The 14,140-nt window shown below is 39.0% G+C and overlaps 1 protein-coding gene across 15 annotated transcripts in view; it reads right to left on the bottom strand.

Moving 5' to 3' along the window:
• The window catches only part of REPS1 (RALBP1 associated Eps domain containing 1), a 75,986-nt gene that overhangs the window by 17,401 nt on the left and 44,445 nt on the right, over positions 1-14,140 (bottom strand). For 9 of the 15 annotated variants that reach the window (XM_030021324.1, XM_030021338.1, XM_030021326.1 and 6 more), the window contains 3 exons: positions 9,553-9,633; positions 6,371-6,458; positions 5,376-5,477 (listed from right to left, as the gene is read on the bottom strand). In XM_030021324.1, coding sequence (XP_029877184.1) covers positions 5,376-5,477; positions 6,371-6,458; positions 9,553-9,633 — 271 coding nt within the window. The remainder of the gene's footprint in view (positions 1-5,375; positions 5,478-6,370; positions 6,459-9,552; positions 9,634-14,140) is intronic. The other 6 variants (XM_030021332.1, XM_030021334.1, XM_030021335.2 and 3 more) reach the window with 2 other exon arrangements.

Genomic DNA, 14,140 nt, shown 5'->3' with positions numbered 1-14,140 from the left:
CAGATGCAGTAGATGGGCTGATCACATTTCTGATCCTCTTGAAGGGACTTCTGATTCACGGGTGCGAAAAGTGAGTAACGAATATTCTAACCAGGATTAGAGGGGCCCTGCCTCCAGCCAGGTGGAGGAGAGGGACAACCGAGTCTACTGGACAGTGTGGATTCGATGGCCTGGCACATCAGACCCACAGGAATATAAGGCTCTAGTAGACACTGGTGCACAATGCACCCTAATGCCATCAAGTTATAAAGGGGCAGAACCCATCTGTATCTCTGGTGTGACAGGGGGATCCCAAGAGCTAACCGTATTAGAAGCTGAAATGAGTCTAACCGGGAATGACTGGCATAAACACCCCATTGCAACTGGCCCAGAGGCCCCATGCATCCTTGGTATAGATTATCTCCGGAGGGGATATTTCAAGGACCCAAAAGGGTACCGTTGGGCTTTTGGTATAGCTGCATTGGAGACGGAGGAGATTGAACAGCTGTCTACCCTGCCTGGTCTCTCTCAAGACCCTTCGGTTGTGGGGTTGCTGAAGGTTGAAGAACAACAGGTGCCAATTGCTACCACGACGGTGCACCGGCGGCAATATCGCACCAACCGAGATTCCCTGATCCCCATCCATAAGCTGATTTGCCAATTGGAGAGTCAAGGAGTGATCAGCAAGACTCACTCACCCTTTAATAGTCCCATATGGCCCGTGCGGAAATCTAATGGGGAATGGAGACTAACAGTAGACTATCGTGGGCTGAATGAAGTCACGCCACCGCTGAGCGCTGCTGTGCCAGATATGTTAGAGCTTCAATATGAACTGGAATCAAAGGCAGCTAAGTGGTATGCCACAATTGACATTGCTAATGCATTTTTTTCCATCCCTTTGGCAGCGGAGTGCAGGCCACAGTTTGCCTTTACTTGGAGGGGTGTCCAGTACACCTGGAATCGACTGCCCCAGGGGTGGAAACACAGCCCCACTATTTGCCATGGACTGATCCAGGCTGCACTGGAAAAAGGTGAAGCTCCAGAGCACCTGCAATACATTGATGACATCATCGTATGGGGCAACACGGCAGAAGAAGTTTTTGAGAAAGGGAAGAAAATAATCCAAATCCTTTTGAAGGCTGGTTTTGCCATAAAAGAAAGTAAGGTCAAGGGACCTGCACAGGAGATCCAGTTCTTAGGAGTAAAATGGCAAGACGGGCGTCGTCAGATCCCTATGGATGTGATCAACAAAATAGCAGCTATGTCCCCACCAACTAATAAAAAGGAAACACAAGCTTTCTTAGGTGTTGTGGGCTTTTGGAGAATGCATATTCCAAATTACAGTCAAATTGTAAGTCCTCTCTACCAAGTTACCCGGAAGAAGAATGATTTTAAATGGGGGCCTGAGCAACGACAAGCTTTTGAACAAATTAAGCGGGAGATTGTTCATGCAGTAGCTCTTGGGCCAGTCCGGGCAGGACAAGATGTTATAAATGTGCTCTACACTGCAGCTGGGGAGAATGGCCCTACCTGGAGCCTCTGGCAGAAAGCACCTGGGGAGACCCGAGGTCGACCCCTGGGGTTTTGGAGTCGGGGATACAGAGGATCCGAGGCTCGCTATACTCCAACTGAAAAAGAGATATTGGCAGCATATGAAGGAGTTCGAGCCGCCTCAGAAGTGGTTGGTACTGAAACACAGCTCCTCTTAGCACCCCTACTGCCAGTGCTGGGCTGGATGTTCAAAGGGAAGGTCTCCTCTACACATCATGCAACTGATGCCACGTGGAGTAAGTGGGCCGCACTGATCACACAACGGGCTCGCATAGGAAACCCCAGTCGCCCAGGAATTGTGGAAGTGATCATGGACTGGCCAGAAGGCAAAAATTTTGGAATGTCGCCAGAGGAGCAGGTGACACGGGCTGAAGAGGCCCCGCTGTATAATAATCTGCCAGAAAATGAGAGGCAATATGCTCTGTTCACTGATGGGTCCTGTCGCATTGTGGGAAAACATCGGAGGTGGAAGGCTGCTGTATGGAGTCCTACACGACTAGTCGCAGAAACTGCTGAAGGAGAAGGTGAATCGAGTCAGTTTGCAGAGGTGAAAGCCATCCAGCTAGCGTTAGACATTGCTGAAAGAGAAAAGTGGCCAGTGCTCTATCTCTATACCGACTCATGGATGGTGGCAAATGCCCTATGGGGGTGGCTACAGCAATGGAAGAAGAGCAATTGGCAGCGCAGACGTAAACTCATCTGGGCTGCCGCACTGTGGCAAGATATTGCTGTTCGGATAGAGAAGCTAGTGGTAAAAGTACGCCACGTAGATGCTCATGTACCCAAGAGTCGGGCCACTGAAGAACATCAAAACAACCAGCAGGCAGATCAGGCCGCCAAGATTGAAGTGTCTCAGGTGGACCTGGACTGGCAACGTAGGGGTGAGCTATTTATGGCTCAGTGGGCCCATGATACCTCGGGCCATCAGGGAAGAGATGCAACATATAGATGGGCTCGCGATCGAGGGGTGGACTTAACCATGGACACTATCGCACAGGTTATCCATGAATGTGAAACATGTGCTGCAATTAAGCAAGCCAAGCGACTGAAACCCCTGTCGTATGGAGGGCGATGGCTGAAATATAAACAGTGGGAGGCCTGGCAGATTGACTATATCACACTCCCACGAACCCGCCAAGGCAAGTGCCATGTGCTTACAATGGTGGAAGCAACCACTGGATGGCTGGAAACATATCCTGTGTCCCACGCCACTGCCCAGAACACTATCCTGGGCCTTGAAGAGAAAGTCTTATGGCAACACGGTACCCCAGAAAGAATCGAGTCAGACAACGGGACTCACTTCCGAAACAACCTCATAGACACCTGGGCCAAAGAACATGGCACTGAGTGGGTATATCACATCCCTTATCACGCACCAGCCTCCGGAAAAATCGAACGATACAATGGACTGCTGAAAACTACATTGAGAGCAATGGGGGGTGGAACTTTCAAACATTGGGATACACATTTAACAAAAGCCACCTGGTTAGTTAATACTAGAGGATCCACCAATCAGGCGGGCCCCGCCCAACCAAGACTTCCACATACTGTAGAAGGGGATAAAGTTCCTGTAGTGCACGAGGAGTATGTTAGGAAAGACAGTCTGGGTTAGTCCTCCCTCACGCAGAGACAAACCCATCCAAGGGGTGGTTTTTGCTCAGGGACCTGGGTACACCTGGTGGGTGATGCAGAAGGATGGGGAAGTTCGATGTGTACCTCAGGGAGATTTGATTTTGGGAGAGAATAGCCAGTGAACTAGGCTGTATGATATTTAACTGCTAAATAACCTGCCAATGTATGTCATTGTATCTATAGTGTCTATATGCCATATCAAGGGTATTACTGTAAGAATTACCCAAATGACTGAAGAATGGACTTTGAAACTGAGCCAAGAACAACAGTGATAGAACTTGAACTGGCGCCCAGCAATTTCCTCAAGATCAACATCTTCGACCTGCAGACCAAGGGTGTGGGTTGCATCAAATGTACCAGCCAGAAGTTCCAGAGACAGCATACAACAACCCAACACCTCACACCATCTCTCTTATCCTGAAGAAGTGTTACAACAGATGGAGCCTCAAAGTCATGGACTAAATAAAATTGATGGACACATTGGAGGGATAACCCATTGACTAAGGGAATACTATTTGTATGTGTGTGTGTGTGTAGGGGGGGGTGTCCATATACATATATATCTATATATAAGACAAGGAAAGTGGTAGCGGTTGATTGGAAAATGTAAGATCTGGGCATGATGTAAATGGTATAGAATAAGGGGTGGATAATGTCCTGGGTTCAGCTGGGATAGAGTTAATTTTTACAGGAACCTGGGAGGTGGGGGGGCATAGCCGGGGCAGCTGACCTGAACTAGCCAAGGAGCTATTCCATACCATGTGACATCATGCTCAGTATATACATGGGGAGTGGGCCGGGGGGGGGGTTCTCCTGCTCTCGACTTTCGGTGGGGGAAGTGGCAGAGCGTCGGGTCCCGGGTGGTGAGCAGTTGCACTGTGCATCACTCTTTTCTGTATACTCTTTCATTAGTACCGTCGTTGTTGTTGTAACTTTTTTTGCGTTGTCCCAGTAAACTGCCCTTATCCCAACCCTCGAGGTTCCAGGTTTTTTTTCTTTTCTCTCCTCCGACTCCCCCCTATCCCACCGGAGGGGGCGGGAGGAGTGAGCGAGCGGCTGCGTGGTCCTTTGTTACCGGCTGGGCTGAAACCACGACAGTTATGCTGCAATGAGGTTTGTTTTATTTCACTATATCTTTCCTCTGAGGGAAGAGCATTTCTTGGTATAATTACAGTTATACCAATCAAAGGTTAAGCTACACTTGGATAAGGAAAAGGGAGTACAGAAGGGCTCTCAGAACTTAGACCCTGCATATAGTAGTAGTTTCCCCACTAAAAGACCATGTTTGCTCATTCTTTTTTTTGCATCAGAAGACTACCTAGTAAAAACAGAACTCTGCTTGAGAAGAAAAAGACACAACAGGCTCAAGACGTTGCTCAGAACGAAGAGTGCCACCGAAACAGAGTTCACAAGAAAAGCAAGACATGTTGCAAAAAGGCACTTTCTAAATTACTCCTGTATTACAAACCAACCAAAATACTTCTGTCTTAATAATGCAAAAGACTCAAAGTAATGAGTTCTTCAAACCTTATTTTTACTGAAGAAAAGTTCCCAGCTTAAAGAAAAAAGAAAAAAAAATATCTCAGAAACAGACTCTAGAAATTCATTCAGGCTACATATAATCTGGGACCAGTCTCAATATTAGACAAGTGGACTAATCAAATCAAAATAATGCAAAATATTTTGGTCACAGGAGATACTGAAAATCAAAAAGGCTATTAGGAGCAAACAAACAGTTGAAAAGCTGTACCTAAGAAGAAAAATCTAGAAGTCTATCACATTTTCTTAGTAGCTAAACAAGATGAGAATTGTCTGAAAATTTTGTGGTCAACAGGCTTTCACTCTTCAGAAAACATGTTCTTACATGGTTCTGAGGAAGTACAATCAAATGCTACTTAGTCAATTCCACTTTCCATACATTTCAATTTCTCATCCTAAGATTAAAAGAGAAAACAGGAAGATGGAAAAGCGCTAACAAAAATAAACTTTTTTGAACACATATGGCAGGAAAACATCTCCAGTGACTTCAGTAGAACTTTCTTAATTACTACTTCTAACATATACTTTGTATCAGGAATGTCTCTATTCTTAGGGTAAGTTTATCTCAATTTAGAGCTTCTGCTATCTAGCAAGTTTTCATTCCCTGAAGACTATATCAGATCTACATTTTGCATAATGTAAAAAATGAGATCAGAAAGTACTTTGATACTTACTAACTGTATTTCCAGCTGTAAATTTTACAGATGAACTCATTTTGTTTTCTTCTGGGAGATCAGGTGGTTTCACAAGTAGTGGGCTAGTAGGGTTAGCATGATCTAGATGGAAAAACAAGTCTAAATAAACAAATATAATCAAACCAGCCTTTACCTCTGATGCCAAAGCTTTACATTAGTTTTCTGCCCTTATCTGAAGTGCTGCACTCAAGACTAAAATTGTATTTTACATACACTTTTGGTGTATGAATTATTTTAACTTTGAAGTTTGACATTGTAATAATATTATTTCTATTTTTCACTGTTAAGAGTCGGGAATCTTTACCTCTTTATAAGGCTAAGGAAACTTTAAAAGAAATGTGTTGTGTATACTTGTTTATTCTCATATGCTGAAGACTGTGCAAAAGTTACATGACTTCAGGAAATATTGGCATATTGGAACACATATATAAATTGAGACTCCACTGTTCCTCAAGGAAAATTATCAAACCACCTTGCTTATTATTGACCAGAGTATTTAAAAAAAAAAAAAAAAAAAAAAAAAAAAAAAAAAAAAAAAAGGCCTGCTAATACTCCCAAATGCTCTCAGGTTTCAAAACAATGAACTCAGTATTTCTGACCACAGTAGAACAAGCTTTATCAATGCAGGTTATGTTCTCCATCTTCCTAGTCTCCTTCAGTATTTAATAAGGAAACCCAGACATGCTCCTGGAGGCCCTAATCAAATCTGTATCATGATGATGCTCCTGAACTACTCCAAGCAATGATCTCCTATAGATGGTGAAATCCTCACTGTAGCAAGTGGCCAATTCAAACTCTGCACCTATCTGAACAGTACTCTTAATTCTTAACTCAGAGAATCTCATAAATTATGCTGGTTACAACTCCAGATATGTTCATCTAAGGAGAAGTAAAAAGAGTCAGCACTTTTAAGGAAGCAAAGCCAACTCCGATTGTACAAAACTTTCCTCATTAGCAAGAGAAAAATACCCTACCACTTCCAGTTCTTTTAAGCTCCATTTCCTGCATGTGGATTTTGCTTGGAGTCATTCTTATGGGAACTGGGTGCACAATTGCAGTGTCCTGTGGAGGAGATCAGAGTTAAGTGGTGTTAACCTAGTTTTAAATTGTTCTATTAAGAGTCTCTGACACAATGCGAAATGTAATTTCTAAACAAAATATCATAAATTTAATTTTTTTTACACAGTTCCAGGGAATTGAATATAGCCATAAAACCAAAACTCTATAAGCTGAAGTTTCTATAACGATTTATAAGGTGTCACCTACCATACTACTTTAAAAGGGCCCTAGAAATGTTTCTGTAGATAACCGTGTTGGAAGTGGGACCTGAATTTTACCAGTTTTCCACCATTTTTGGCATACCAGATATCTGTTACTTCAAGTGCATCTTCAACAAAAAAAAACCAAACACCAACCCAAAACCAAACCCCACAATTTCAAAACCCCACTCCTTGGCTTTACTTGCAATGCCTCAGAAAGTTATGGCCTCTTTAAATAGTATGAGTAATTCTCTATAAAATAGGTACTTCATAGTAGTTTAAGAAAAACAGTTTCAGGAATCTTTAAATTAGTAAAATCTTCTAATCTTTAGGATAATAAACACTATGGAATATATCTCTAGTTAGGTGTTGACCTTACACTTAGGCATTTTCTTTGTAGTTCAGACAAGGGACTCCATTTTAATGTACTTCATAGACAGCCCTTTCCATTTGGTTTGGAGGCTGAGTGTAGACAGCTGAAGAAGTCTCAAGACTTTTATGTTTGTTCGTAAGTAACCCAAAAATATGGCCATAGCTGGCTGAGGTTTTTTTTACTGTCATCTATATTCAGAATATATGAATGGGTGGGACAATGACAGCACAAAACAAAAAAATCTCAGACTATATTCTGTCCCTAGAAATAACAAGAAGTTTCAAAACTACCCTTGTATCAGAAATTTAATCTGTTCTGACTACTCAAGTAGATCAATTTCACCAAGCGTAACACATTTACATTAATATTTTCTAAAACTGTTTAAACTGACTTGCAGTACTCTTGCAAATTTTTAAAACCACTTTATAGTCACAGCTCAAACACTCTTGTTGCACCAGGCTTTTAGGAATAGTTAGTACTTTAAAATATACTGCTTTTCTTTTTCCCCTGGAATGGGTTTATCATGCAAAGATCACTCTTGCTGTAGCTGCTTCAGTTCTCTGCTGTAATCCAATGTGCAGCTACTACAAAAATCATGTCTCCAATAGTTAAATGGATTTTTATATAATGTATTAATTCAGATCATGAATCTAATTTTACACAAAACAACTTAACATGTTACCAACTTTCACTCACAATAGGCAAATTATGTTCCCATATTGGGGGTTGAATGTACCAGTTTACCCTTTCCACTTAATCTTTTACCTTCAAAGCAGCTGCTTTTCCAACAGAACGAGAAGCTGGTCTACGAATTTACTCTTTAGTTAGTTATTAACAACTGCTCAAGAAAGCTGATTCTCTCCTTTGGGAAAGCAGTTGTTCAATAAATCAGTCCTAAGCATCACTGTTGAAACTGCTAAAATAAGAAGTCTGTACACTGCTACTGAAAATTTGCTGTCATTTGTTCTTACTTTCATATGAAAATAAAGATTCTGAAGTATCTATTCCTAAAGCCTGTCACCTTAGCAAGCATCAAAGATGCTCACCATTCTTTAAATTTTTCTCAACCACAAGCACTGTAAGAAGGTGACTCAAGAATGTGATCTCCCAGTATACTTTTGTATTTCTATTGAATTTCTTTTTATAAACCCATGCATTTACACACACACATATATATGGCTACATACGAGTTTTCCATGTATCATCACTGTTCTACTTTTTAGATTATCAACGCATGGGAAAAAATTTCAAACTTCTGATTTTTGTCATTTACTAATTATGTGTAAAAAAAAAAATTACTGTCTTGTTGTGGAAACAAGACAGTGATAGCTGTTTACTGTCAAGCAATTATGTACAGTAAGAAACAACTATAAACTGATTTCCATCATGTTTACTTCATTAAAACATAAAAATACAGTACATTTAACCAAAAAAAAAATCTCTTAGATGAAAAAGGGCTGGTTTTCACTTTGAGTATGACATTTTCACTTGTTTTGAACGTTTACTAAGGGCAATTCTGAGCACAGGGAACAGTGCAGTTTGAATTCTAGCTTCCAGCATCTAGAAATACTATTTCCACACAAATATCAGTGTTAATTCTGAGTCGAGCACTGATGTATTTAAAATATATGTATATTTATGTATTATATCTTTTCAGAAGTGACCTGTTTAATATTAAAAGCAGTTAAATGCGTATTATGTACATACGCTATATTTTGTTATCTAATCAAATGGACACTAACATCATAATTAATTAAATTAAAAGGGACACTAACAGTTGTAATTAAATCTGTAAGAAAAGCAGGATGAAAGCAGCAGCTAAATACTTAAGTAATTTTAACGCATTTCAGAACTGCTTCAATGTCACATGCTGTGAAGTTTAAAACCAGCAGAACTTGAAACACTGTAGTGAATTTCTGGCTCCCAAACTTGGCAAGAAATTTAACTACATAATCCTTCAGAGCACTCTTCACTGAGTAAAGCATTAGAACAGCACAGGTTTAGCTGGAGAAATACTAAAAGCTGTATTAATACAAGTAACTTGGTGAAAACATTAGGAATATGAAATACTACACCCATGAAAGCCCAGTAGTTTTTTCAGTGAAGTTGGCATTGTCAACTCCTAAGAGTTTGTGCAAATCAAGCTCTGCAAGTTGAAAAAACCAAAACACCACCGAAGACAAAATCTAAAACAGGACTGGTTTATCACTGGGAGTGGCCCTTGCATTGACTTATAAATATTTTTAAAAAAACATTTTGTTTAAATATTTTGTGTAATACAGGTTTTGATAGCACTGTTGTATTACATCGAAATCAAGGGAAAAAAGCATTCTTTGCACTCAGATATTAAACATGAGCAGTGCTAGAAAATTTATATTCCTAAAATAAGCAAAAAAATTAAGAAGCCTGCCACCATTCCCCAAAAAGCAGTCCACGGAATCATGCATAACAGCTAAATACAATGAATGGAAATTCAGTGTTAATAAAATTAATTTCAAACAAGCAAGCTAAGTGATTGACTTACAGGATCAGCTGGTGCAATGTTAGAATCAAATTGGGTCAGAGTTTGTGAGCTTGAAGAGCGTTCGCTAAATGTCTCCCACTGCTGAACAGACAGAGGAGAGAAGTCAGCATGATGAGAAAGATGGGAGTAAAAGATCACTGAGGAGATTTAGCATAGTAGTTCGGAGGTTGCACTGGATATTTGCACTGGACAGTACTTGACTTGGAAAGCACACTAATACACATTAAGTATTTCTATGTCAGTCTGAGATTGTTGTGCAACCAATTTTGTTATCTGTCAATATTAATCTTTACATTCACATTTTATAATGAAGATACAGGTACACAGTCAACATGGAAGTACCTTCAGAGCTCATGTTTGCCAATGAAAATCATACAAGTAAAAAAACTGGTTAAGCCATTCAAATACTGTAAAGATAAAATCAGTGACACTTTGTGTGTATTTGTAGTTATAAAATCCACAGAAAGGTTCCTCAGCTTTGTAGCTGCCAAGTTTCAAACATATTTCATAAATGCTGATTTTCTTACAAAATCCCAGACAAATGAACACTGAGCAGAGTACTCCAACTAACCAGTTCAGCTTGCCAGTGCAACCCCTGAGAAATGATTCTATGCTGTAAAAGAGCATTTTTACAAGTCTAAATCACTGACAAGGCAAAGAATTAAATTCAAACATACTGTTGATTGCTAAAAGCAAATAAGTCAATCTCTGAACAATTTTTTAAGACATAGGCATGCTGTAATCAATAATTGGTTGTCAAGAGTCCTCATGCTTAGTAAGTCAAGCTACAGCCACAACTGGATCAACAAAGTACCAAAGTACCTAAAATTAGTCTGTGATCCAAAAACCAGAGTACAAATCACAATAGGAATGCTAAACTTGTTATATTTTGGTAAAATAACAAGTAAGTATTAACCAAGTTTCAAACACTACAACAAAAATTACAAATACAAAATTTTTAGTGCTCAGAATATCTGACAAAAATGATGTTAGTATAGTTGTGAAAACAAATCAATATTCTTGTCCCATCTCTATAGGCAGATCTATGTAAATTATGCCAGAAGATACAGGACAAACTATATGGTGTCAGTAACCTAATCTCATGTGCTCCTCTACACCAAACTACATTCGGTGAATGGCCTGTATGTGAACCTAGTTTAAAACAGTTATTTCAGAAATAACTCTTTATGGAAATTCCTAAATAACTGTTTTCAATCAGCTGAAATTAAATTCAGAAAAAGATTAACTAAATTTGTAAGTGCTTTCATGTGTGGTGCCGCTCCTTGTAGAGACAGAGCCTTATCTCCTCATTTCAAACTTTAATTTAAAGCAAGGGTTATGGAATACTGTTCATAAGGCTTTTTGGGGGTGGTTTTTTTGTCTGGTTGTTTTGTTGCTGTTTGGGTTTTGTTGCTGGTTTTTTTTTTTTAAACACACAAAACTAGCCCCTTCATGGACAGAATCTAACAAAACCTTTTTAGTAAGGATGCAAGGTTTCCCTTCTTAACTGCTCTGTCCCACTCCCTGTATTAAAAACAGTTCATCTCTGTGTCACTCCACTCCTTTATGAAGAGGCAGCACTGCAAGCAGTTTGGAGCTATACAAACCTGTTGAGTGAGCCGGTTTGGACTAAGTCAGAAACTTAATGGCCAAGTTCTGTAAGCCTTTCCTGATTTGGCCTCTTGCATTTACACAGCTGCTCATTTTCATGAAACATACATTAATATTTATTTTAGGACTACCACTACTCTTTTAAACTTGATTTGGACAGTGGCTTCAAAGTTACCAGTAAGACTGGCAAACAGACCATTTGATTACAGAAATATTGTTTCTTAATTTTTCAAAACTTCCATAAAGGCATACAGCATCTATGTTACAGTTAAGATCAATGCTAAAATATTATTTCTTAGAGATGGATGCTGAATTTACCTCTTATTCTACTCCTCTGAAGCCAAAATGCAGGACATTTATTACTTGTCCTCAGGCTCCCTAGCCAGGCATAGACAAATGAACACCAACACCTCCTGACTGCTCTGGGGAATATGCTATTGTGCTCCATCCTGAAATACTGCCAGAAGCTAGTTACTGCTAATTCCCTGGTTAATAGAAAGCTACATATATTAAGGATCTACTGGACTGCATCTCAAACTCTGTGCAAGGTTTAAGAGCACTGACAATACAACTGATTTGCTAGGATAAAACTCTTCCTAGCTGAAACTAAAATACTTGTCTTCCAGACTTGCAAAAATGTCTCACAAATACTGTCAAAAGGTTAATTACTAGAAACTAAAACTCACAGCAACCTGAACCGTTACTAAAAGAACACCAAGACATTTCAAACAAGGTGTAACAGTTGTGAACCCAAAAGCAAATCTCCATATCTGTGTCAAGGCTAATATGACCATATGACACTAGACTGTTTTCAACAAAGATTTAGTAGGCTTTTCAATTTTTAAGCTCTCAGAACTAAGTGCTTAGCCTTGACACTTGATGGAAAAGATGTCTGAAGTGAGAAAGAAGTAATCAGTGAAGAGATGAGAATGTGAAGCATATAGTATCCAGAGTTAGGTGGATTTTTATGGTGCTCTTTATCCTGAAGTTTGAGACTGATGCCTTGGTCCATACTTGTGAACTCACAGTAAACTGAGCCTGGCAACAGGAGTCTAAAAATCAACTATGAGCTAGAAAGAACAGCGTAACCAACAGTTTTGAAACTGATGGGGATGAAACTGCATGGAAAGGCAGATGATCCAGAGATGCATAGTTTTCTCAAGCAATTCATTTGTTGATGACAGTTGTAAGAGGTTCAAAGCGGAAACAATTAGACTGGTGCCTGCAGTAATACCAGAAATTTTTTCATGGCATTAAAACCTTGAGAACTTTGACCTGACTCATGCTGAAAAGAAAATGCTGAGGAGCAAGAAGCATGCACAGAAATATAGCTGAAAAATCAGAAATTCCTTTGTGTTAAGACAAAAAACTCTTAACATTTAATAAATGTTGAAGTGTTATTTTAGTATAGTTAGTATCTGGTAGTATATTTAGTGTGAACTTCTGCAAACCTCTTAAAGTTTTAGTAGATTTTTCAGAAAGAAAATACCACATTATCTATCTGAATGGACAAAGTCAGTTTTGTAAAACAAGATTTTGGCTGATGAGAGTTGTCATTAACTTTGTTCCACTAGTGCAATTACCCTATTCAATTGGTTTGAGTTGCATTGGACACTGAAGGAATCTGTTCAATTATGATGCAGCTTACCAAATGATCAGCTTATTAAATCTTTATTGCAAACATGAGGGAATGTATCAATGCAAATTTTGACAGAGCTGCAGACATTTGCAGCTTTTTAGCAACTGAATATCTGCTCACCTCCCTCCTGAAACACAGCTTCCTACCAGCAGTCTACGAGTCACTCTGTCAAATAGAACAACTAAAAATCACTAAATCATTTCCTGTATTTTTCATTTGGTAAGGACATCACTGTGAGGCTAGCATTTGCCCTTAAGAGAAACAGCAAACTTTACAAAGTCCCTCCTCCTGAGAGAGGAAGATTTCCTCTGCTCCTAACTTTAATTCTAAAAATTTGCTTATTTGCTGTTTCATACTGACTCTCCTTTGGTTTGTCTAAACCTTTTACTGCCAATCTTCTATTCACTTGAAGTTTAACAAAGAAAGAAGCAAGCCACAAAAACTCTTTCAATAAGAGAAGCCGGTAAGATAATACTCAGCTACTGACAGAACTATCTTAGATGTTAAAACAAGTTTTAGATTATTCTTGAAAATCTCAGATTATTAAAAAGAGTTTTCAAAAAATAATTCCAATACTTTTCCCTTTTTTTGCCCTTATGAAAAATAAGCCTACATCATCTTTGTAGTATGGTCATGGTCAGGAACTCACTTGAGTCTTGAAGTAGCTCTTAGAATAAAACATTGGTCTATTCTAAGTCAAAAGCAAAAATGTTAAAACAGAGCAACAAGAAAAACTCCAGGAATCACTCCCTTAGAGGATTTTTAAACAATGGACATTTGTGGGAGAAAACAAAAAAAACATATAAAAAATACTGTTTGCTATCTTCAGTTTCAAATTCTGACAAAATACAGCTTTACTATGTAAGACTGCTTATAGCAAATATGTATGGTAAAGGATGATAAAGCAGCAATACACAACAGTAAAAATTTAATATTTAAATAAATTTGGCCAACAGTTGGCTTCAGATTCAACTTTGAGCCTTTGCTTCTGAAACAAACCCAGAGCTATGACTTCCCTACATTGCTGGTGAGCTATTATATATTTCAGTGTAAAATCACGTCCAGAAATAAGTCTCAATGTCCAGATCTGTCAGAAATTTATTTTGAAGTTTTGCAAAAGTGTTGGCCATAAAAGCCCTTCAGAGGTAACAAAAAAACTCAACGAAAAACCTGCCCTAAATGAAAAAATCAGGAATTAATTCAACTTTTCCAATAAATGCTATGAGATCATTTTGTGATTAATAGAAAGCTTAATTACCATTAATGACAACATTTTAAATAGTAGGTCATCTCACAATGAGACAGAAAAATCAGAAGGAAAACATTACCTGTTTTACA

The sequence above is a fragment of the Aquila chrysaetos genome, chromosome 8, assembly GCF_900496995.4.
Source record: "Aquila chrysaetos chrysaetos chromosome 8, bAquChr1.4, whole genome shotgun sequence".
Classification (NCBI taxonomy): domain Eukaryota; kingdom Metazoa; phylum Chordata; class Aves; order Accipitriformes; family Accipitridae; genus Aquila; species Aquila chrysaetos.
The sequence above is the reverse complement of the archived record's forward strand: the minus strand, read 5'-3'. Positions and strand labels throughout refer to the sequence as shown.